General features: G+C 38.1%; 1 protein-coding gene across 1 annotated transcript in view; it reads left to right on the top strand.

Moving 5' to 3' along the window:
- The window catches only part of LOC100711140 (polypeptide N-acetylgalactosaminyltransferase 10), a 92,156-nt gene that overhangs the window by 23,116 nt on the left and 42,216 nt on the right, over positions 1 to 26,824 (top strand). Inside the window, exons 2-4 of the mRNA XM_003453950.5 lie at positions 2,033 to 2,135; positions 6,957 to 7,095; positions 11,847 to 12,013. Of these exons, the coding sequence (XP_003453998.1) occupies positions 2,033 to 2,135; positions 6,957 to 7,095; positions 11,847 to 12,013 (409 nt within the window). The remainder of the gene's footprint in view (positions 1 to 2,032; positions 2,136 to 6,956; positions 7,096 to 11,846; positions 12,014 to 26,824) is intronic.

Genomic DNA, 26,824 nt, shown 5'->3' with positions numbered 1-26,824 from the left:
CCCAATTTTTCCCCTGTGTCACAGCCGGCCAAGTTCAACTCCTAATCAGGTTCCCAGGGCCAAGAGCATGAATCATAATGATTTTGGTACACTCAAACAAATCTGTTGTTGGATGAACACAATTTAATCATGCACCTATTTCCACGTGATTTAACCAAGTACAATAACTCATTTTTGACCATGTCAAACCAACACATTTGGCATTTGGTGGTTTAATGTAATCAGATTATGTTGGATCAACGTAGTATACTTACATTGACTTGAAGTGATTTATTGAAGCATGTAGAGTGAAATTTGTTTTAATTCATTCTACACAAGTTAAAAACTTTAGGAAAACACAATGAAATCTTGTTGTTTGAATAACTACTTTGTTAATCAAGGCAATTACTGCTAGTCTTGCTTAATGAACCAATATGGGGGTTGATGATTTCATAGAGACAAACAACCATTTGCACTTAGGTTAATTGGTGATTCTAAATTACCCATAACTCTAATTACACACTGCAAACCAGCCAGCTTAGGGATTTGAACCCAGGACCTTCTTGCTGTGAGGCAACAGCACTAACCAGCACACCACCAAGCTGTCAATCCAGGCTTAACAAAACTAGGAAAGCTATGATTACAAGGCTTGATGCAGAATATTCTGTACGTTTTTGTCCTTGACAGGTTAAACCACAATAAATAGCGATAGCATACACGTGGTGTGGGTGTAGTTGTCTGCCTCTTAAAACTCCAGTGATTTTCCTGCAGTTTGACATCTAATGTGATCTTGTGAATTTCGTGAGTCCAGGCGACTAACCACTCTTACTAGATTGTATCATGTCGTCTCAACAAGAACAAATTAAGTTGCTGAATTTCATGCAGATGCTACATGATTTAATTACATTCACCATAGAAACATGAAATTATTTAGTTCAAATTACAGGTTTGAATATTGTACATGTAACAACACCCCAATTTCATTTTTTTGAGTGTAACTGTAATTTTTTTCTTAGCAATCTGACTCTGGCATTAAGGATGATCAAAAATGTATTTGGAGTCAGAGAGTCATATTTAGTCATGACCTTTGAAATCATCTGAGCTTTTGCCTAAATTGGTCCATCCACTGTGATTACATACTTTAAAATGATGATTAAAATGATGTTGTAAAATTACATACTATATTACATTTTGGGATAAATTATTTAAGTATACTTACTGAAAGACAGAGGATATTGGCTGATTGGGGGAAAAAAAGAACAGCTGTACATTCATCATCGTTGTTTGTCTGACTCTGCTGTGGTATCAGCTAACAGCCTGGTTAATAATACTCCATGCAGTCAGACTTATCATTTGTATTAACAACAATTCACTAATTGCATCCTCCCACGGAGCTAATTGATTAACCATTGTGCTGTGATCCCGTAATATCTCGAGACACTGAGAAGTCATTTCTAAAGTGGGAAGAATTTTGTAAATGGCTGTTTTTGCATTTTAATTCTGTGTAGAGAATAATGGCTTATGGTGATAAGACTGTGTGTGTGTGTGTGTGTGTGTGTGTGTGATGACGGGAAAACTGAATGTCATTTTCTCTGTGTCATACAAATAAAAGCAACCCCCCCTGTTTTTATAAAGCCCCAGCTGTCAGCAGCACGCTTTAGGAAGGAAAGACAACAGGAAGACTGGAGAGATAAAAACCATGAATTAATCATATATTGTATTTAAGCAGTTTTTGATACCAATATTACTGTTTAACATCCAATACAGTGAACATCCTTTCCACTCTTCCTCTAATCTCAGTTACACTGCATCTGTATTTAAGAAAGCACTCGGTTTTCTACGGAAACATATCAAGATAATGACAAAAACAATATATTTCAGCAGGCTTTCTTGAATGACGTTCATTTGGAATACTTGTGTAATGATTTTGAGGAAAGATCCAACATTGGAGCCATTTGTATGTGATAAAAACTTGACATCCACATAGTAAGTTTAGCTGAAAAGTTGTGACGCAAGTCCTTTAAAGGCTTTTATGTTTTCTGTGCCACTGCAGTGGTTGAACCAGCTGCGTAAGGTCACTCAGGTGGGACTCGACGGTGTGCGGCGGATCGACTGGCACGACTACGAGGCAATAAGGAGAGATGCTGCACGCATGGGTAGGTACAAACGTTTTGCTGATGCTGCTGTTTTTCAGAACATCTGCTCTGTTTTTGCAGAAAGCCACACACACGTACACTAAAGCACTACAGTTGTGCTGCTTTTCTCTTAATTCCCTCTAAGTGGATTTCTCACTTATTCTCAGAACCAGTGCGAATCAATGCTCTAAGTGCTGTTCTGAGTTCATTATTAAACACAGTTAATCTTGTACAACAACACCTTGAGTGGGAAACATAGGTTATCATCCCTTTTGAAATCTTTTTATAGAATTACATCGTAGTTATTATGGAAGAAAATCAGTTGTTTGAGCCTTGTTTGAACTACCACGCGAAAGGCACATAGAGAAATTAGAAACATGCAAAGTGAGTTCAGCTTTTTCAGGTACCCTTGGTTAAAGATTTAATGAGTCATTAATTTTCTCAATAGACAGTGATGCTCTTCAGCAGTTTGGAGAAAACAGGATTTATAATAAAGACAAATGTAAGCTAAGATCCTAACGTCTCGGATGCATCTGGTTAACCTTCAAACATCTAGTCTACAAGCTTAAAATTCATGCATGCCATTGTTGATAAGCCAAAGGTTCTAACGCTGAGGAAAATGCCTATACATTCTGCAGCTTTAATGAATAGAAAATCCTTGCACGTTCTTGTTTTTAAGGAAAGAATGACATAAAGGTCCAATTTGATGTATAATATGGGCATGAAAAGAAAAACGTGGGCGTTAGATCAGTTAAGTTCGTCCCTCAGAAAAGCACAGCATCCCTATTATCAAGTGTGTGTGATTTATTTGAGCTGGTTGGCCTACAGACATATGGTGCTTCAACTTACATTTTGATCAAGAAAAGATGAATTATATCAGCTTTTTTTTTCTTCAGTTTATGCAAAGTTCGGTATGAAATGAGCGGATGGCAGGCTAAGAAAGGTTAGCTGACATCATTCTTCCCATAAGGGCTTTTCAGTCCCTCCTGGAGGATGCTGAGATGCTCTCAGGCTAGATGAGATAAATAATCCCCTCGGTGAGTTCTGGGTCTACCTTAGAATTTCTCTCAGCTAGGTATCCCCTGAAAACCTTCACAGGAAGGTGCTCGGGAGGCACCGTGATTAGATTGGATCTCAGTTGTTTCAGGCTGAACCATCTTTACTCTCTCTTGGTGCCTGAACTCTTCACACTATTTCTAAGGCTTAGCCCAGATGTCCTAAAGAGGAATCTTGAGATCCTGGATATCATTGTTTTGGCCACTAACCATAGCTCATGACTACAGATGGTTAAAAGGTAGATTTGCAAAACAAAAGCTTTGCTTTTCAGCTCAACTCTCCCTTAATCTTAATGATCCACTACAGTGCCTACATCATTGCTGACACTGCATCTCATGCTCCACCTTCCCATGACTCTTGAACAAGACCAAAAGATCTTAAAGTCCTCGGATTTACTGTACCCTATGAAGAGATCCAACAGTTGATTTTTCAAACCTTTCATGCGCCTTGTTCGGCAAGCAACATCAATGAAACCCATGAATGTCCACTTCTTTTATAAGTGCACAATTTAGGAGGACACATTAAAGCTTCTTATACAACGGAAACCCTTCAGAGTGTTTGCAATCAATGCTTGATGTTATTTTATTCAAGTCACTCATTCACGCGCTTTTTTTTTTTTGCAATAAATGTACAGAAACGGCACAGAATATTTCAGATTCAACCCAGGATGTCTCATGTTGTGAGCATAATTAGTTGATTAGATAAATTCATTTGAAACACATAAAAAAAACCTACAAAAAAATAACAACGGGGACTAGGTGAGTCACCTCTTCCTTGTATGTAACTTGGCTGCTCATATGTAAATTCTCAATAAATAAAGACCAATATTAAAACAGAGAATAATGCACTTCTATTTTTTTCCATTTCTTTCTTCTTTTTGCTTCTCCTTAGCGCAGACCCATGATCAGCTGAGTGACTGTATTTGCTAACACAATGAAAATAATGAAAACGATAAATCTGAAGCCAGAAAAACCACACAAAACAAACCCCCCAAAAATATTAAAAAATAATTAGTTTCTGTGTGGTTTGTATTTGCCTGAGGAAGGCTAGAAATCCCAATTTTAAAGATCTTTCTAATAACCGGCAAAAGTACAGAATTAGGTAGAAGAGAGTTTATCGCTGAAATGAGCCATTAAAGTGAGGAGTTATTTTCCACAGTTGTTACCTTCAGGAATATAGACAGATCATTTCTGCCTAATGGAACAAGGCAGTTCAGTTTAATTTGTTGCTCTTCTCTGACTGTAGAGCCTCCATGCGCCTGTGTGTATATTTTTGGTGAGAGCATTGATAAGTGGCTAATGAAACAAGCAGCACAGTGTAATTTGATGCACTTTTGAAATGAGCTTAAGCTTCACAATGTTTGTGCATTGATAAGGATTACAGAACACGATTAGGCACACACGTATGTGTTCATGTCAAACATCTGAACTTTGTGCTGAATGTATGTATTATATAGTTACTGTACAAACACTGACTTGATGTGTCATACTCTAAACAATTAGCTGATTAGCTGATAGGTGATATTTTTTCCAGCTTGTTCCACCTTGTTAACACAACAGCTATGAACTAAATATATTCAAATTGAAGACTATACTGTGAGAAAAGTACGCAGAAAGCAAAAATATTGGTAGATAATTAAGTAATCATTAACTAATGCTTAACAGATGATTGCGTAATGCTTAATAGTGTGTACTTATTATAAAGTGTTACCAAAATATGAAATACTTTTTTTCTCATACTTTGGAAAAATTCTTTAAATTATAAACAATGAAATATGAGGAGAGTGTCCAAGTCTGGAAATGATTCAGCAAGTTAGAGTGGCATTTTCCTTGCAGACCCAAGTTAATGCTGACTAAATGTCTGCTACATGCTTCTTCACTCACTTCACTCAAGTTGCTAACATCATCAATACGAATAATTAGCCACTCAATATTAAGGAAAAGTAAAACAGAACAAATGGCATCCCCATTTCTACCATTTAATTGAATTTAAATGAATTTAAATTGAATTGAAGCAATCCAAACTCCTTGCTCTCTAAACAACTTTAGCTAAAAGTATTTTCTCAAACTTGACGAGGAGTAGATGGAAAGCCTAATGCAATCTGACTGTAGATACAGTTGGATCTCAGTGGATTTCTGCTGAATATGATGCTTTCTCAGGCTGAATATGTATTATTATTTTTTCCTGTTTGACTTTCGTGCCGATGTTCTCTTTCTTCTCTTGTTTACTTTGCAAACTTTATACCTTGGGCATATAATATGGCGAATATGATATAGTAAACCTTATCACTGCTATGCAGATGACATTCAGTTATACTGTACACCTCTTTATGTTTGTATGGCGGATCATTTCTACAGTTTTATTTAGGTAGTCCTGTCACTTTAGTCCCCAACATGCAAGAAAGTCTTTTCTGCAGAAAGACACAAATAAACTCTGCAGAATATTTCTCATGTGTGTGCTTTTGGTTTGTTTGTTTTTAATTATGCAGGATTGCTGAGCCTGGTTTCAGTATATTTCAGGCCAAGATGAATACAATGATTATGCTTACCATTTATTTATATTTTGACGACCGTAATTCTGAATTCATTTTTTTTAAATGTAGCTGCTAGGTTCTTTGTGTGGACTTAAGCTTTAGCACATCTTGCTGTCTTTTAAAACTGATTCCCATCAATTTTAAAAATGTAGTTCAAGTTTTAATACTTCACAAAGTGTTAAAAACACTGTAATATCAGACATGAAGGTAAAAGCAATCTACTTTCTTTAATACACAAATATATATTTGTTTGTCCCAGTTGTCCAACAGCCTAAATCAGCGGTCCCCAACCTCTTTTGCGCCACGGACCGGTTTATGCCCGACAATATTTTCACGGACCGGCAATAAGGTGTCGCGGATAAATACAACAAAATAAAACTAGTACCGGTACCGAAAAAAACAAGATTTATTCATAACACACATGAAAAGACCCAGGAAAACCGAGTTAACGATAAAAACGATAACAAAATAACGCTGAAAACCGATAAAAACCCTGAAAACCATACATTTCACACCTGAGCCTCAACTCTCGCGGCCCGGTACCAAACAACTCACGGACCGGTACCGGTCCGAGGCCCGGGGGTTGGGGACCGCTGGCCTAAATGATAACACTGACATAGACAGACATTATTGTTACAAGGTGGAAAATCGAGTGTTGAAAAAAAATACAAGTGTGGTATATTTTTATGTTATTCAAATGACTTGAATACTTAAGAAACAGGGAAAGAAACTCCTTTAAAGCCAAAGTAATCATAACCCAATATTTTCCAGAGTTGCGTACCTATATTCATATACACTTATCGATCTTAATCCTATAGTGATGTATATTCTTTAAACATAAACTATAACAACTTAAATTGTGGAAGTGCTTAAATGACCACTTTAGGCTAGCTTTAAAAGCAAGTCTGATCTTAGAGAACCATATATTAAAATGCTGAACTTGAAAGCAGAAATAAACATGTTTAGTTAGAACTTAAAAAAAAAGGTGGATTTGATTGTTAGAAAAATCTCCCCTTTTTATGTCAACTGTGCAGGATATTTTAAAAATAACTTATCCTTTAAAATGAAAAGTTATGACTTGGACATGGACACTTCGAGTGACAGGTATGTGGTGAATTGGTTGCTAACTGTTTGAGAGGTTTCATGTTCAAGGTACCGAGTTGGACCTCTCTTCTGTGTTTGTGCCGTTTCTGTCTTTAATGCGTTTTTTTTTATTGTCTTTATTTTTTGACCTATACATGTGTGTTTGATAGGTAATGGTGAGCAGGGGAAGCCGTTCCCTCTGACAGAAAATGATCGAGTCGACCAAGCCTACAGGGAAAACGGCTTCAACATTTATGTCAGTGACCGAATCTCTCTCAACCGCTCTCTCCCCGACATCCGCCATGAAAAGTGAGTTGTGTGTCTGTGTGTGTCTGTGTGCACTTCAGGTAAATGGATGCACTCCAAAGCCAGAAATCTAATCTTCTGAGTTTTTATTGAATACTTTGGATTTCTGATGTAGTCATCCTCTCCATTCAAATGTTGTTTTTCCATGAATGTCCATTTCTTTTAGACCGGGTTCTGAAAATAAGAAAAAACAAGCGATATTTTATTTTAGAATTGAAGGCTAAATTGTTCAGAGTTAAATCAGCATGTGTGCCCTCATTACTCACCTTGTGGGCCTTTTGTATCAAATCTACAATGAAACTTTTGAAAATGAAGACCAATTTTGAACGTAATATGGTTTTCCTCCACTTTTATAATGCCTTCAAGTCCAAGAGTAGCCTGAAAATGATTGTGTGTTACGAACATGCATGTCTACGATTAGATATGACAGATGCCACTGCATGGATTATTTCAACTGGTGCCTCACCAGAAGTGTTTATAAGAAGCCAACATTTTGACCTATTTAATAAAGCCCAAAGAATCAATTCATCTTCTCAGGAACAGCAGGTCACAGGGAGCATGTTTGGTTTAGTGTTCGTCAGGGATTACTTCTGGGGCTTTGGTACACCAGGAAAAAAGTGGAATTAAAAAAAGAGAGAAAGAAACAAGAACCTGTCCAGACTCCTGTGAACTGTGTGCTTCCTTCAAGCACAGACTGGCATTGTGAAAGACCTTTAATCACAGCTTTGCTTTTGCCTGACGAGAACTTTCCACTGACTCTTGACCCTTCCTCCTCCTTCATGTGGAAAGCAGCTTTGAAAGGAAGCTTTCAAAGCTGCTTTCCACAAGGACTGTTTCTTTCTTTTAGTGTTTGTAGAAGCCGTTCTTTCCTTGACCTTCCACATCTCTTGTGATGACCTGTGTTTGCCTGCTTATACTAAATGTGAATCTAACATCACAAAACATCCCTGCATAGTAAGCTCATTTCTTATTCAAGTGTGCACTTTATTTCCAAATCCAACTGGTGTGGATCTACATTCAAAGAGAGAATGAGTCAAGGTACACCTTACACAGGTACTTATTCTGTAGTCTGAGCGACCACATTTAGTCTGATGCTATTCACACTTACTTTCATACCTATGAACACTCTTTTCCTATTTGAAATCACTATGTTTGAAGTGTGTTTAGATTTAGGAAGGTCATAAAAACTTCAGGTGTTTACATGACAGCTGCTGCAGTCATCCTTGTTTAGTGAGGCTGGAATTGAATTATTAGCATGGTAATATCTTAAATGAAGGAGTGTCGTTGATGACTAGTGTTGCTCCACCTGGCTGCCATCATTCATCACTCCTGTGTGACCAATCAGACAGACACACCTGTACCCAACCCCTCCACCTGGTCTGCCCTATAGGCACCATCTGCCTCTTAGTGACTGGCATGTTGTCACTGCCCCAGAGTCACCCAGTTGGAGACCTGAGACTGACACATTCGATTTCTGCACACTGAAAAGATTTAATTGAAGCACACACTTGCTCCATCCCCTTGTAGAATTGGACAAGGTTTGTTAAGATTCATCGGCCAGCTGCCTGTCGATCAGTCAGCCTGCCTGTCTCCCAGTGTTCTTATTTGAATGAATAACACGCAGGCTGATGTTCAACACAGACATTGATCGACTGACACAGTTCACTACACACTTACACTTTCTCTCTGTCAGAGCAGGAATATAACTGTCCTCTTATGATTAACACCTCTGCAGGGGTCCTGCCTCTTGCTGCGATGCTAATGCACAAGATGGTAGCTGCAGCCCATCATCAGAGCACATGTTGCCGGCTGATAACTGCTCTAAGTTCAACTGTCCCTGATACAGGAGGAACGTGTCGGTGACATTCCTGACACGAGTAATTAAGTCTGTATTTAGCAGCATATCTGAAGGTCTTTGATTTAGAAAATGTCACAAAGCTGTCATCCTAGCCCCAGTTTATTCTCTTTGATCACATAACTACCTTGGAACACATGACAACCATGTAAACATACATGATGAGAACAAATTTGTAACCTTTTTTATGCAACTCTCAATTAAGCATAAGATCAGTTGCTTTAAGTATAAAGCTTCAAAAACAGTTGATTTAAAATGCAATTTTAAAACATATCATGATAATAAATGTGAATAAATTAATATAACACTACAATCTGTAAAGTCCACAATACCTCCCTGAAGACCAACAGCAGACCAACATTTCTATGTTTGTAAATTTGAGCAGATGAAAGAAGCTCTTATTGGATGGATGAAGTTTAACAGTAGAGACATGATATTTACGTTGAAGTTTCTTTGTCAAAAAAAAGAAGTGGAACACAAAATAAACATGTGAATCATTTTCAGTATAGTCAGATTCGCTCAGCCAGTCACTTTTGTGAGGCTCCGGCTTCATCACAATCAATTAGATGTTTCAACTCTAACTTAAAGAGTTCCTGTCACAGTGCCTAACTGTTGTACTTCTTGGTCACTGCTTGGTATGTTGAAGGAAAGGTTTCTAGTTCTTAATGCTTCTGTTTCATTGACTAAACAAGGCTGGTAAAAATAACTAACAGGGAGTGGAAGACAGCCTTGTTTTTCCCTATTCATACTGTGTTCCACACGATATGACATTAGGTCTTTTGTTTCCCTTTTCTTTCACAGACTAAAACCTGTTAAACTCAGCAGTTAAAGTATTCCAAAGGAAAGAAAAATCCCAATTAAGATTAGTTTTGTAACAATATAGACTGATGTCTCATTTTTCTGTTAAATGTAAAAGAATTTAGACACTTTTATTTCACTTCAATCTTTGATTAAATAGTGCTGAAAGTTCTACAGTGTGTTTGATAAGGCCAAAGCCTATTAACATCCCATTAGTGATCATGATCATGACCATAACAACTAATTTGTCTTTGAAAGCATGAGAAGGACTTGTTTGATAGTCCTCACTGGATTGACTAATACTTCAAACAATGAGAAAGCCTAAGGAACTCAGAGAAGATCTAAGAAGGAGAATTATGAATTTACACGCGGTTGGAAGGTCTTTTCGAGTCTTTTAAACAACTGCTGATTCCAAGCTCATCAGTTCAAGCAACTGATGAGTACAGGTTACAGGTTATTTGGATGTGTCACTACTTTGAGTCTGGGAAGTCTTCCAGAACTCAGCAAACTGTCACCCTCAGATAAAAGCAAATTGGTTAGGATGTTCAAGAACAACCCAGGAACCACCAAAGCTCGAGCCTACGCTAAGCTGGAAGGCGCTGAAACAATATCCACAATTAAGCAAGTTTTAGACCACCATGGACTGAGAGAGTGCAGACCAAGAAAGAAAATTTTCAATTTCACTTTTATTTATACTTCGCCAAAACACAACATCAGTCACCTCAAGGTAGACCCTACCTTACAATAGTACATACACAGAAAAACCCAACAATCATATGACCATCTATGAGCAAGAACTTTGGTGACAGTGAGAAGGAAAAACTCCCTTTTAACAGGAAAGGAAGACAGACAGTAAACTCAACACCTTCAAGCTTGACTGAAATGTCCAGCTTCCCACATTAACAAGCCAAATGCCTCCTGAAGAAGAGGTTTACAGTCATGAGATGAGATAAAGATTAAGCTATTTAGCCCCAGTGAGAAGCTGTTTGGAGGAGTAAATGTGAGGCTTTCAAACCTAAGAGCACTGTAACAGCTGTCAAGCATGGTGGTGATAGCATGATGCTAAGGGGCTCTTTTTAGCTGCCAGTAGTGCTGAAGGTGCATTGAAGGTAGTCCTTCATTATTCCATTTAGTGCAAATTCTTCAGCTTGACCTCCAGTTAACAGAGCCCTTACACACATCAAAGCAGGCTAACATTATGCTTCTAGAATGGTCTTCTCAAAGCTCTAACCTCAATCTTATTGAAAATTTGTGGATCGCAATTAAAAGTTGGGTAGGTTCCAGCAAACTAACAAATTTAAATGATCTCTACCAATTCTGAAAAGAAGAGTGGCCAAATATTCAGACAGAATTATGCCAGCTTGTTGATGGATAGCAAAAATGTCTGGTTTTGGACAAAACTTGCTTGCTTACTACGGGACATTCAACCATAAAAGAGGTCTCGGATATTGTTCCTGGGATCTGCTGGAGCCACTCGCCTAGCTTTGCGGTCACTGCATCAAGTGCTTTGATTACCACTGGGACCACGGTTACCTTCACCCTCCACATCTTCTCGAGCTCTTCTCTGAGCCCTTGGTACTTCTCTAGTTTTTTGTGTTCCTTCTTCCTAAAGTTGCTGTCATTCAGTATTGCTACGTCTATCACTGTGGCTGTCTTCGTCTGCTTGTCCACCACTACTATGTCTACTAGTGTATTGGAAAGCAGTCCTTGAAATTGTTTTCTGTTGTTCTTTGTTTTCCTTTTTACTAAGAGATGAACAAATGCAATTGTCTCTGTAATAGCAGATGATAGAAAGGGAATTGAATTGAGCTTTCAGAGAAAATTGCACCTGTATTTCAGTGAAATGAGTAGAGCTGCCATCTGCTCACCATGCCCATACACATTCATTTGAGTGCTGATGTATACATGTTGTTTGTGACCTGAGATGTACTGAAGAGACAAGTGTGCAAAAAAAAGAAAAAAACCCCCAGAATGATTCCAGGCTGTATGCGGGATATGAATAAGATGCTATTGTCCTTTCTTGAATATGCTGTGTTTATATATCTATTTGCAAATGTGCTACATGTATTTCTATTTTGTCTGTGTACGTGCGTGTGTCTAGCTGTAGACAGAAGCTGTATGCAGAAAAGCTTCCCAACACCAGTATCATCATCCCTTTCCACAATGAGGGCTGGTCATCTCTGCTAAGGACTGTTCACAGTGTGCTCAACCGCTCTCCTTCGCGGCTCATCACAGAGGTCATACTGGTGGATGATTTCAGTGACAAAGGTACAGTGAGAGCTTCTCTAAACTCTGAAAGGTTACAAAGAACACTAAACTGTAAAAGCCAGATATACAGTGCTGTGGAAAAGGATTTGTTCTTTTTCTGACCTGGTTTCTTACATATTTGTCACACTTAAATGTTTCAGATCATCAATCAAATGTAATACTACACAAAGATAACTTGCCCTGCGACAGATTGGACACCTGTGGAATGATAACACGAGTAAATATATATAAATGCAGTATTTTAATGAAGATTTCATTTTTTTTTTTTTTTTTTTTAGGGAAAAAAGCTCTAGAAACCTGCCTGGTGCCACATGGAAAAAATAATAGAAAACCTGGCAATATTTCTAGAACTGAAGAGAAAAATCTGTCTATGAAAAGATGTCTGTAAAAGTTGCTAATCTGGTAAAAAGCCTACCCTCAATCTTACTTGCCTGCATGGGAATGAAACATGGAACTTGGGAGTTTACATACAATCTTTCACCTTTTTAACACATGAATGGGAGGATCGAGTCGAGATGTTGTCCCCAGTTCCCTTTTCTAGACTATGTGTAACACAAAACAAGCCGTCCTTTTCAGATACTTTCTTATAACTATTCTGTATTCTCGGTCAGAGTGTGCACACCAACTGGCCTTGCACACCAGTTGGTGTCTTGGTGCACACCAAGGCCACATGATAAAGATGATAAAGCAGATGATAAATATGCTGGTTAGATGAGAAGGTTAGAGATCACGATATCGTACAAACTTTGCAACTGTCTGAAATTTTATGTTCTCACATCTTTCTCAGGTAATAACCTGAAAATTTTAAGGCTGCAAAGCAGCTTCCTTGAGCAAGACACTCCATCTTAAAGGTCAACCCAACAGTGTTTCGGTATTTGTTCTACCGTCATAACTCTACCTCAGTTGTGCCTTGATATAGTTCCCAGCAATCACCGAATAGTGCCTGTTCCTAATGAAAATAGGTTCACCCGTACAACATAAGGTTAACACATGATTGTGATTACATTCTTATAGAATGTCTTCATTTAAAATTATAATTGGCATAGGATTAGCAGTATACATTTGGCTTTGAATGTTTCTTCAACAGCTATTTGCGGTAAATGTGTTCCGCTTATCATCGCATAGATTAAGGTGTCTGTGTGTGTGTATGTGTGCGTATTTCTGTGTGTTACTTTCCTCTCACTCTTTCATCAGGCCTTTTAAAGTGTTTAACTCCTTGTTAATTAGCGCTCTTTGTCACGGTCCTTCGTCGAAGGATGTGTTTACCTCTCGTCTCCACGGTAATGAGATGTTCTGCTGCCTCAGACTCATTTAAAGGTTACCACCCATCAGAGCTCCGAGACTAAACCCTCTTCCTGGTGATGCCAAGTGGTGTGGAAACAATAACAATTTCAATGTTCACGTTTCTGGACACTTAAGTCATTTCAATCAAAGGTGTTGCTGTGCTCAAATATTTGTATAGGTAAATTAAATGTTGAGTGGATTTCAAGCCTTCGAGTTTTCTAAAAGATGACACATAATTAGAACCATTCAAAATCATCAGTAGTCCTAATTTCAGTTTGGCAGGAACATGTTTTTTTAAACAAAATCAAGATGTCCTTATAAATAATGCAACACTCATATTTGTGATTGCATAATTGCGCTGTTTCCTTGTAACCTAAGAAGCCAGAGCAGCTGAACATCCAAAAAGCAAACAGAAAATGGAATCGCTCCATGTTCAGGTTCAAGCTACCCACAAGACCCTCCACGAGGTCCTCTGTCAAGGCCCCGTGTTTTTTTTTGTTTGTTTGTTTGTTTTTAATGATGGATAGATGGATCAGTATCCATTTGTTTTGATAAATGTTGAAGTTGTGTTCCAAAACATATATGGCTAAACAATAAAAACCATACTGGTGTTTCGTTGTGGTACCGCTATTCGGGAAAAAAAAGATATGATAAGATTTTTTTTTTTTTTTGAATTGGTGAAGCAGGACATTAAAAGACTGTCTCTTAGAAGCCCTTCTAAATTGGTTTTTAATTTAAAATTGACTTATAACAATCCAGTGAAGTAAACTTTGAAGTAAAAGACATAATAGATATATACAAAAAATAGTATAGCTAAGACCTTAAATGCGTTCTATATCATTCCCCTCACACAACCTGACAGGTGGGAAGCAAAAAAATTTAGTTTTGTGAAGGGAAAAAAAAAATGGGATGGGTGTGAGTGCTCATGTCATCAGGATTGATGGGAAAACATTACACAGCCACAGGGAAGGGTTTTAACCTCTGCAGACCGTCTGCTCTGACGTTCCTTCTAACCACTACTGTCATTTGATAAGAAATGAGTTTGGCAGCAATTAAGGCTTAAGAGGCATGAGGCCAAAGTGAACTTCAGTTGCTTCAGGTTTCTGGTTGAGTAGTGTTACAATGTCAAAGAGAGTAATCCTGGACAGATTCTGTGCACACACAAAACGGTGCCAAGCTTTGAACCCTCGTATAAAAAAAAAAAAAAATATGGAGAGGAGGAAGAGGAAAAGTCATTTAGTGTGAAGTAAGTGTGGTTCAGACCTATAAGGTAGTTATTAATTTCTGGTTCACACATTAATTTTATGAAGCTGAAAAATAACTCTAAGAATAGAGAAAATGGAGCATAAATCAATATTACCCACGTCAGGTGTTTTGTAATCGCATGAATGTCAATTGATTATTGTTGAAGTGAGTATCAAGTAGGTTTGAGGATTTGTGTGGTAAACATGTGGTAAACAGAGCAGGCTGTACCTGCTGCGGAGACTCAGGTCGTTTGGAGTGGAGGGCCCACTCCTGAAGACCTTCTATGACTCTCTGGTGGCCTCTGCCATCTTTTACGGTGTGGTCTGCTGGGGCGGCAACATCTCTGCTGGGGACAGGAAGAGACTGAACAGGCTGATCCGAAGGGCCAGCTCTGTTCTAGGATGCCCTCTGGACCCAGTGGAGGTGGTGAGTGACAGGAGAATGGTGGCTAAGCTGTCATTCCTGTTGGACAACATCTCCCACCCCATGCATGAGACTCTGACAGCACTGAGCAGCTCCTTCAGTGGCAGGCTGCGGCACCCACGGTGTGGGATGGAGAGATTTCGCAGGTCTTTCCTCCCCACTGCTGTCAGACTCCACAACAAAGACTTTAACTGATCAAACACACACATCCACAAATGTGCAATAATACTAATGTGCAATAATCCTTTCTGGCATCGTTGTATTTTTACTCAGTTGTATATAGCATTTGTACTCTATTTTTATCTCATTGTATATTTTATTCTATTTTATTCTACTGTATATAGTATTTTATTTTATTCTATTCTGTACAGTTGTGTACTGTATTTATTCTTATTTTATTTTATTCTAATTTTTCCTTTACACTGTCCACTTCCTGCTGTGACAAAACAAATTTCCCACGTGTGGGACTAATAAAGGTTATCTTATCTTATCTTATCATGGCACTTAAAAATAAGAGGACGTGTTCCTAAAGAAGGCACAAACAAAATAAATATATAAAAAATGAAAAGTGTGAGCAAAATCAAAATCCGGGGTGTGATGCCCGTTCACATCAAACTCCCCAGGCAAGGTTTGCTCATTTTAAACCTCAACAAAAATTAAACTGTATTTGTCCCCCCGAAAAATTAAAATCAATGTGTGCAGTTAGTGTAATACTGATTACATTGGTTTAATTGTGAGATCCAGATCTTAGACATGTGTACTGTACTAATAAGATAGATTTAGATGAAAAGCACCTGGAGGCAACTATAAAGCAAACCCTCTGTGGTTTTATCTTTATTTTCTAGATTCAGTATCTGTCACTTTTTATATGCTTTTTTTTATTCACCAACTTAAGTGTGGTAAAATTAAAAAAGCAATTATTGAACAAGGTTAAAATGATGTTCAAATCCTTCTCATCACGTTTGGGTCATAGGCTACAACAACACACACATGCATAATTTCTGATTTTGTTGAGTGGGAGGAAAGGATGTGGAACTCCAATCACCAATTTTTATCTAAATGAAGGAATAAAACAGTTCAGCTCTGTCCACTTGTTGGTTAACAATGATAATTTTAGTAATAATACACATTTAAAAATAATCATAACAATTCTCTAAAAACTGAAACTATTTTTGGTAGCAGTTCATGAAAATTAGGTTGAGCTACTTTAAGGGTTTTTAGCCAGTTTACTGGGGTCATATGTAGCACAAGTATGACTTTAAGACACGTAGAAAGGCAAACTTAACTCATCCTTATAACTTCTTTTTTGGCTTTATGAGGGCTTCCTGTTTTGAAAATTGATAGGAAATACAATGGGATCTAATTCTCATTCACCAAATAGTAGCCAATCAGTCTGCATGAAGGTATAAAATACACACTCACAAACAGATGGTATGAAACCCTCCAGGTGAGTTCTGTTGATGCCGAGTTACCTCTCTATGATTAACGGCAGCTACAGAGCCTACAGTCATACTAATGTGGTTACTTCAGTCTGTACCAGAATTTCTTGCAACAGTTATCCTGAGGCAAATTAAAACATGAGGAGGCAGTTATTTTTAACACTTTGAAGTTTGCCTGCAAGGTGTGTAAGATTACACATGTTGTAATTATAGAAATGACCCCCAGTTTGTATTAACGCAATCATTAAAGGATCTCCCTCAGCCTTATTTTCCACATGAGATTATTGCTGTCTTATCAGTCTGCTGCAGATGTTTGTAGTTGTTTACAGTCTTCCAAGTCCCTTTTGCATTGACCAGTTTTCAAATATGAGTGGTAAGCTCATATTTTATATATGTATATAATTTAAAGAAACTAGAAGTAAAAGGTAAAAGAATACATGGTCATATAGAAAGAAATCCGGCAAAGACCTGATACAGGACCTGAGAGATGCATCTGGCCCTTCAGATGACCCATCTACTTGTTGCAGAAGCCTCATCAGAAATGGTCTCAGTGAAAGGCTGAGGTATGCCATATTACACAAGAATTAGACTGAAAATCAGTGGCAACAGGGTTTATGGAATAATGAATCCAAATTTGAAATTGAATTTTGTTAGGAGAGAGGTACAACCGCGTCCACAGCACAGGTTGTAATATGATTTGTGGCTGCATTTAGACCAGTTGTTTTTGGGGATCAAAATGGAACTATGAATGCAGAAAAGTATCGTTTGCTTTTGCATTTGATTGGCATCTGATTGGTAACACCATTTTTTTTTTTTCCAGCACAAAAATACACACTGTCATTCATGGATTGGCCTCCCCAGAGCCCAGAATTTAACATTATTGAAGCAATGTGGGATCATTAAAACAAAAGGCAGCCAATATCCAAAGAAGAGCTTTGGAATGTCTTTCAAAGCATGGAGAACTATTCCTGAAGACTACCTACACCAAAAAAGGTTTGCCTAAGAGAGTTCAGGCTGTGTCAATAACCAAAGTTTCACACAACAAATCTTGACTTTCAACCTAGTCAGAATAGCCATTTCTTAGAGCTGGTTCCATAGGAATAAAGCTGGGTAGTTGAAGGTTCTATTTTCAGTTTTACTTTTGAGTAGTTCCCAGTAGTCCAGTTCCTTGGAATTGTGAGCCTGCTTGCCTATCAATCTCACTTATTGGTTCTTGCACTTGGGCTACAATCAGCTGATTTCAGTTTGTGTATCAGGGGAGGAAAATCCAGTTGTTAAATGAAGACATAAAATCCCTGCTTCTGGGGCCAAACTACACTTCATTCATTAAGGATTAAGGATGTTGTCTTTTTAACGTGTTTTAACGCTTGTATCTTGTTCTATTTAATCTGAACAAGCCCCTAAAAGTAGTCAGTGGTCACTGTTGGCCTCTCTGGGTTTTTATTATCACTATTCATTTGGAGGACATTTTAAAGCCCAGTTTTTAAAACCTTACTGTAACTACAATGTAACTACAGCCCATCTGCTCATGGTTTGCCAGACACCAAATATTTGAACGGGTCAGAAAGGAATCACTCTGAGGCTAGCAATGATTTGAATGGATGCATGAAGCTGAGGATCAGGAGTTTTTCATAGCATGTAATTCAAACCATGCAGCAGTATATTAATGACTAACCTTGTATTGTGGATGGACTATTTCAGTTGTTCTTCTGACTGAAGTTTGGTGCGTTTTCAGCATCTTTTTTCTCCCATGTGATCCATGCAATTGCATTTAATCACAGCGCAAAAAAGTTAGCGTTCATCCTCCAGCTTCACTATGCTAATGTGTTTATTATATTATCCTAACTCTGTAGCTAGCCACCACTTTACAGACCATTATATACTGACCAGCCTAACTTCAGTAACCCTACAAACATCACTGCTGCTTAGTTTTCTATCTTCATTCATGTCCAAAGTGATAGCAGAGCTGTACGTTTTAGTTTTCACAAATCCCTCAGTCAGAAGTTGTATATCATCTTTAGATGGAAACTAATGAGCTAAGTTGTTAAACTTCATAAATTTTCATGGATGCCTGGATGTTAAAATTTTATTGTTACATTTGGTAGAGCAACCACAGTGATCAATATATTAAAGATGAAAGAATTTAGAGGGTTTTTTCTCTCTCTCAGGGATGCCGTAGTGTTTGAGTTTGGGAATTGAAGAGGAGTTTGGACCCAGAAATGATGTTAGACTTAAGTGGCGGACAGCGTGGAGATCCACATTACTTTTATTTTTATTGCACAAAAAGAACAGAATGCAAAGTGCATCCAGGACAGAAACAGTAGCACAAGAGTTAGAGTTCCCTGTAAGCACCATCACAAACAGCATGCTAAGGTAGCTAGAAAGCATGCTAATGCTAAGCTAGCCAGGAACCCAGAGTGACAAAGTTGAGTGAATGCTGAGAGAAGCCCAGCAGCCAGACCCTGAACTTCACCAAGTAACAAACTGATGAGCAGTCAGGCTGCAGGCTCCATTTCTACCTGTTCATGTTTCTATAGTAGAATCACTGTGGCGATCGCTTTGAAGTCTCTTTATTCTGGTTTTCATCTTTGCTTTGTGCTGTCGGTTTTGTGTAATACAGAAACTGAGAAAAATCATATATGTGTCCTCATTAGGATAAGGATTTTTACTGCTGTGTAGGACTATAGCCTATAGGTTTATATTGTTAAATGGTAAATATAAGGCAGTTGGTTGAGGTCATTTTACAGAGTAAGTAATTTAGTGAATAGTATGAATTAGTTTCTCCTGAGAGTAATTAAATAACCAAATGTATTACTTTTAAAACAAGTGTTCTGAGTAATATATGTAATAATTACTTTTTTAAGTAATGATATTGGGACAACATTTTGCTATGAGGCACTACAAGATATGACAGGGCCTCATCATTCACCAGTTTCATTTTTAATTCTGTCTTTTATAGTAGATAGAGGCTAACATAGAACAAATATAATCTCATTCCAGGCTCAGTATTCTCATTCCAGCATTTTTGGGAAAACTGATAAACTGCAATAGTCCACCCTAATCTAATCACTAAACAGCATCTGACATCAAAATAGCTTATGGACTATTAACACTGTTAAAATCAGTTTGTGATTTTTTTCCATTTAGAATTGTAAAGAATAAAAGAAGACCTCCAAGCAACTCTCATGAGTTGTGCACTAACGCCAGCATTAGCTGCCATCTGTTTCATGGCACAATAACTTCTTTTTGTCAGGTGGCATTTATGTTGGAGAGGTATCATAGCAACAAGAGCTCCAGTGGTATGGTTAGAAATTGGGTGTGAGGGTGAAGAAATGCACCATTTCACTTTTTTGAAACTGCCAAAACTTAACTGGCTTCCAAGGAAATGGTAAATTTCCATGAAATAACCCCCTGCTATCAAATAGCAGTGAAAACATCAAGAGGCAGCACCTTCATTTTCTTTTTATTCATTTAATTTCCGCCCTGAAGCAGATTTTGCGCTAAAGCATATGTTCCCTCCCTTGTATATGGCCTTACCCATTGTGAGGGAGCCAACCTCCAGTCTCTCCTCTCTTGAATTTCTTTAGTTTGAGTTTTTTATGTATCTATTCTTTTTATAGTTCTTCAGATTTCAGTTGAAGACAGGGCAAAAATGACCCCCCCCCCCGCAAATCAGCATCTGCCTCTGTCAACCTCGCAGTGTTACCAGTCCAGCATAAGTCCAGCAGTCAGATTTTAGGAAAGCAGCTCAACCATTATGCTGACCTACAGCCGGTGAATGTTTTGTGATGAGGGCTGACAAGGTCACTTTTTCATCTCCTTATTTTCACTCTTGCCTTCACCTTATTTCTTCGTCTTTCTATGTTGTACAGTATGAAGATTTAAAGAAATATGAAACTTTACTGATATGATTTTACTGTGGATTATTCTGGTAGGAAGTTAAATCCCAATTTATAGTTGTAATTGTATAAAATGTGACTAAAATTTAAAAACATCCAGTAATTTGCAAAGCACATAAATATTCAGGCCCTCAGTCGGCACTGATTTTTGGGGTATTTTTGTTTGTCTTTAGTATAAGCTTTGGTTATTGCATCAGGACAATGCTAATCCACAGAAATACCAGACTACAACAGAACACAAAAACTCGCCTAGAATAGGTCCACATGTGGCTCGTGTCTGGGATTAAGTAACCACACCCAAGTAACCAAAGGGTGGTGGCTAAGGAAAAAAGCTAATCAACAAAAAAAGTCCATATAGTTAAAATATCATTAGAAGTACTGAGTCAGATGGATTCTGACATGATAATTTCAACATTGGAAATCGATTCAATTCTCCAACTGTAACAAAGTTCAACAGTTTCCCCTCTGCTGTGTAAAGATGGTTTCACTCAGCAAAAGGTTGAATATGTCGCTTGCAGCTTAGCATTTGCGGTTGAGCATGAGCGATGAATGCTGCTGGTGGAGCCCAAGTCATTTCACGGATTTATGGCCAGACATGGCAGGGAAAGTAGCTGTAACTTGTCTCTCTCTCTCTTTCTCACACAAACACACACACACACACACACACACACACACACACACACACACACACACACACACACACACACACACACACAAGCAGAGAAGAACAGAGAGTTGCCTCCGTTCTCCTCGGATCAAGGAAGAGAATCTATGGGAGACAAAGAGGGGAAATGCATGTACAGTATGTCTGCTGTATGTAAGCATTACAATGTAGAGCTGTTAGATCAAATCAACAAAGCTCCTAAATCTGTCTTTATATCCAACTGTAGTCGCCATTACAGCCTAAGGGTTAAACCCCACCTCTGCTTTTCATCATTGGACTCATCGTTTGGCTTTCTAAAACGACAGATTCCATTTGTTAAGGCTAGGTTCTGTTTTTATGTTTGTTTTTTGTAAGTGAAGCAAAAATTATATCTCTTTATAATTTGCATAGTCATTTTTGAAAGCATAATTACTTCAGTCAGAAATAACAGGCCCAAGACGTTTCAAATCATTAGAGAGGTGAAATGACACTTTTGTGGAGAGTTCATCAGATATACAGGAGACATCTATCTTCAGATACACATAGATGTTTGATAAATATAAATGCAGACTATATCGATCACCTTTACACATGCCACGCTGTTCTGATTAAGAGGATGTGCATCAATGCAAGTTATTATCTGACAGCATTTCAATAGGAGAGACTATTTGAAAGTAAATAGCAAATTTTATTCAAAATATCCGTCAATATAACATTTCAGTAGGTGACTGGAATCTGATGTGATGTGACATTTTAGAACAGAATCCCGTTTGAAGGCAGGAGGTGTGACCAAAGGGAAATTGGATGGGACGCCCCTGACAGCCTGTGTGATGTTTAGTTGGAGATGAGGAGGGTTGTATGACAGACAACCTGTAAGGAAAGGGCTAATTGGCTCACAAGGAGAGGTGACATACAATGTTGAATGACTAGACTTGATAGCATGGAAATTGGGAATAACAATAACAATGTATCCACAAATGTAACTCACATCTCCAAGAGGAATGAAGATGGAATATGAGAAAACAACTCCTTCTTCTTGCATTTGTGTAAAAAACTACCTGAATTACATTCCATGTAACTGAGTTTGCCCATCAATGGTCATGTTTACATATTAATGTTTAAGAAACTGATCTCACATGCCATTGTTTGTCAGTGGTTCTAGTTTCAGTTTATAGCTTTTCAGTTTTTAGTTACAGAGTACCGTAATGTCCATAATATCATTGAAAAAACAGAGTTGAGGAACTTTTGGTAATTTTCAATGGCGCCACTGGTTCATGAGTTACACTATTTTGACCTAAAACCAACCAACCAATCGGTTATAATGGGTTAATAAACTTTGAATGTTCATTTGTAGCAGAGGAGTGTGTCCTTGTACTAAAACCTCAACCCAACTCCACCTACGTAGACAAAGTTGAAGCGGAACTTTTCAGAATGCTGACTGAATTTGTTGACGCATTGTAAAGTATTATGCATTCATCTCCTTTGGTCATGTCACAGTGCAGTTTCAAAGGAGCTAAGTTTCCAGGATTTGCTTTGCTATTGTGTTGAATATGGTTGTAACTTTTCTTTGATTGCCATATTGTAGAATATTCATGATGGAAAAAAAAAGTCTCAGTATTTAACTTCCAGAGTGTTTTCCTTTATCTAACACTACCTCCAATAATACGATAAAAGAACTGTCACAATAAAAATCCCTAATGTACAACCTTTTTTTTTTTTTTTTTTTTTAAATTTGAAAGCAACAACTGTTACAACCTTGAAAGAATTGCGTTTAGAGTTTAGTCATCTGCTTGTTCTCCTATTTTTCGATTACTACTGACTGGAAAAAACAGATGTAGTAGAAAACTTTTCATGTCATTCTAGCAACTACCTTGGGTAAACTACTTCAAGAGAATCTTGGCATGTTTTGATAGGTCTCCCACTGTTGGTGCAAAAATAATCTCTATGGTCAAAGAGAAAAAGCAGCTTCGAATTATTAAATGAAATTATTATAAGAGAGAGTAATGGCTGTCAAAGAAACCTGAATAAAAACCTATCTGAAAACTTTCTAAGCGTGATTATGAGTGAAAAATACAGAAGATACAACCTAGCCTTGAATTTCCTTTCAGCAAAACTGCGTCATCGCTCTACCCCCTTGATCCATGGCTACCTGGAAGCTCTTTCTGATGCTCTGTTGAAATCCTAATAGCTGACTTTCTGAGCAGTCCGCTCATGTCCTGCAAGCTTTAGACTGTAGAGAGAGCGGCCTGCAAAGCCTCTGCAGTCTACTTCCACTGGATGGCAACATCTTTGCCAACATTGTCTTGGCAAAAAGCCTCTGGTACTTGTCCAGCTTCCTCTCAAAAACCTCAGCTATACAATCTTCCTTGGACACAGTCACTTTTATCAGGGCATGCTGTTTGAAGCCACTAACAAAGTTACAATGTCTGGTTGCAGTGATGTTGATGTGATATGTGGGAGATACACAAGTTGTTTGGTCTCTGTCACTTTCTGCAATTCCTTTGTAGTGGAAAGAAAACCAGTGGCAGCTCAAGATTGGAGTTCCAGTTTCTCCTGCCTTGACTAATATTACCTACTTTATAGGGAGACAGCCATATTATTATGGCTGAGGAGAGTCTCAGCAATTGCCTTTAGCATCTGGTGATGGTGCAACCGGTAGTGACCCTCCCCTAGGGCCTCTTGGCAGCTGGTCAGGATGTGCTTGAGTGGACAGGAAAGTGTTTCAGTCAAGGTTTGTAGGGCAAGGTAAGATGTCATCTACAGCTTGGATTAAGAATTTAATGCACTGGGACTCTGCTCACCAGATATCTTTTCACATTCTATTGCATTCGTCCATCTCATCCAAGCTCCCTGCTGCTTCAGGACTGATTTAGACTTCTGCAGTGAAACTTTATAAAAATCTTTTTAATCTAACTAAAGCGACCAATGTCGTTGCCAGCATTTATGCTTGTGTATGAAACATTATGTGTTAATTACCTTGTCGTTATGTCCCCAGTATTAAATATATGGTGTCAGCCATGAAAGAAAGAGATACAATGCTGGGACATAGATCCCCGTCTTTGTTGTGGTCATTTTTTATTTCCTTTTAGCAGCAAACATATTTGACCCTCAAGCTTTTCCTTTTCTTTATACATTCCCTCATGCCCATTCCAATACTTTTCAGTCTCCCTCCAGGAATTTGCTGACATCTGTGAGTCCTTATTTTGAGGCAATGATTACTACTCTCTCACTGATCTCGCTGTGGAGAAGCTGCTGGAAATACATAGGAATATACAGTACTCAACAGAACAGGTCATTGTGGGCTGTGCTGACATCTCGACATATGTAATTACATTTCTTTTGGCACACATTAGCTCGTGGTGTAGATTGCATCATAGGGTTTCAGAGAAGTTTGTCATTAGAGGAAAACAGGAAACCTGAAAAAGAGTGGTATACACTAACCTGTACCTATGGCATAGATTTAGCACAGAAATAAATAAAGTAAATATCCCATGTCATGCCTGCCATCCTGTTGGTCCCATTGACTTTAATGTTGTGTGACTTAATGTATATTTAAAGTCTAAACTTGGGGGCAAACAAAAAGAGTTTTTAAGCCTTACGTCAGGTGTGTGTCAAAATATAGCGGGGCAGACAAGACTAGATATACAGAAAGGCCTGATTGTTGATCTGGCACAGGTGAACAGTTTGGGAACTGACAAGGCAAGAAGACAAAGACCATGCAGGAAGTGACAGATGCACATGAAGACCGCAGATTAACAGAGGAATACAGGACGCATGATTAAAAAAGAGAACATGAAGCAGCAGATGAATATGCATAAAAGTGAAGAACTGAAATCCCAGTGCAAGTACACTTTAATTTTTGGTAGAGTCACTTTTTTTTGCTGCTTTATCAGGTTTGACTGACGATTCAACACATGCAGGTTTTTTTTGTGTGACAATGAAAATGAAGTTAGAAAATTTTGACTGATGAAATGCTTGTTTGTTGTCATCAGGAGTCTGTTCTGTAATTTCTTCAGCTCTCTTATTAATACTCTGTTGCTTTTGTCAGTGACATTGATTTTTTTTCCGAATGAAAATGACTTGTGTCTCAGAATTACAGCCAGAAACAAACCCCGAGTTCTATTCAGTGGTATCACAATCACACTGCACATCAGCTACTCTGTGATGGAGACCTGCCATTGGCAGATTGATCGTCCAATTACTTCCCCACTTTCTACTCCTTGATGGGATCAATTGAGCAAATCACTGCAATACTTCATTTCAAATAAGGAGTGGCCTGTACTCTGTAACTATGCAGAGTGACTTTTGATCCATCTCCAGTCAGATGTTGAGGCGGTCTGGCAGTCACACAGCACGGCTCCCACAGCAGGCAACAGTACAACCTCCAACCTGCAGCAACTGTTGAGCTGACCACAAGAAGCCTGCTGCTAATTTTGCAGAAATATGTCACTGACAGATTTTGATTGTGTTGCGATGCAAAATGATTCCAAAATTTGCCAGTGTGGTTTCACAGTCCTGCCAGTCTCAGCTGCTTGTTGAATGAAACCAGAAACATTTTTGCACCTGCCCAGTTGCTCTTGTTGTCAAGATAAAGCAGTAAATAAAAGAAGGCCCATTTTTCTGCCGGCTGGAATGATCACAACAAGATAGAATCTGATGCCGTTTCATGTTGGTTATTTTAATACTGTGAGTCCAGCCAAAGAAAAATGTGACACTAATAGAGTCTGAGTGCTGAAATCTGTTTGTCAGATTTACGCCATGTCTCAGTTTTTCCTCTATCTTTATTTGTTTTCGTTATAAAATTCAACAGCCTTTCAAATGTGTTTTCTTGTGATTTGATTTATTTATGTGGATTTCATTTTTTTTCTTGCTTTATAAGAACGTTCTGGTGGTGGATGGGTTCCCTCAATACTTGTGTTTTGGGTTTTTTTTGTGTGTATTTGGATATTTTGTTGACATGGTTGGTTATTAATATTGCAAGCTATTAAACATGGCGCAGAACAACAAACAAGAACCAACTCGGGCTAAAATGAACGGGACCATTTTCAAAAACATACAGAATTTCTAACATTGTTTCTTTTCAGCAAGTCGACTTAAAATCAGAAAAATAATAACATGTAGCTGCTCTTCAAAGTTTTTATAGCCCAGATTAGCATTTTGCTAATTGTAGTTCAATTCAGGTCAGTTATTTATATAGCGCCAAATCACAACAACAGGTGCCTCAAGGTGCTTCATAATGTAAGGTAACGATCCTACTGTAATACAGAAAAAACCCCAACAAACAAATGACTCCCTTTGAACAAATGCTTTGGCGAAAGTGGAAAGGAAAAACTCCCTTTTAACAGGAAGCAACATGAGGCAGAAGCAGGCTCAGGGAGGGGCGTCCATCTGCCACGACTGGTTAGGGGTGAGGGGAGGAAAGTGTAGTGAAAGTAAGTTATCCTCTGTGCAATAAGTCAGTCTCATTATGGTATGGCTATTAGATTACAAGATAAATCAGCACTTACTTTGATTATATAATGTTTGAAAGTCGTCATTCTGCTCAGTCAGTTTAATGGTAATCCATCTATTTGGATCTATTATCCATCTATCTATTTGACTTTCACTTGGGCACGTTACAGATGAGCCTACAGATGGTAGGCTGTAAAAAGTCCACCCAATCAAAAGTTTTAAACTTTCCTTTTTTCCTGTGGACCTTATTTCTATTTTCTCGAGGTCAAAAATTGTAATTGTGATTATTTTCTTGGGTCTTGATTATTTGCACTAGATTCCAAAGCAATATGTCCTGGAGTTTTTAAGACATTTGAGGTGCTTATTATTGACAGACAGACTGACTCATGCACCTTCTGACCCACTGACATTTTTTGGCTATATAAAG

This window comes from Oreochromis niloticus, linkage group LG10 (genome assembly GCF_001858045.2).
Source record: "Oreochromis niloticus isolate F11D_XX linkage group LG10, O_niloticus_UMD_NMBU, whole genome shotgun sequence".
Lineage (NCBI taxonomy): Eukaryota > Metazoa > Chordata > Actinopteri > Cichliformes > Cichlidae > Oreochromis > Oreochromis niloticus.
Note: the sequence above shows the minus strand (reverse complement) of the source record. Positions and strands in the feature narration are given on the sequence as shown.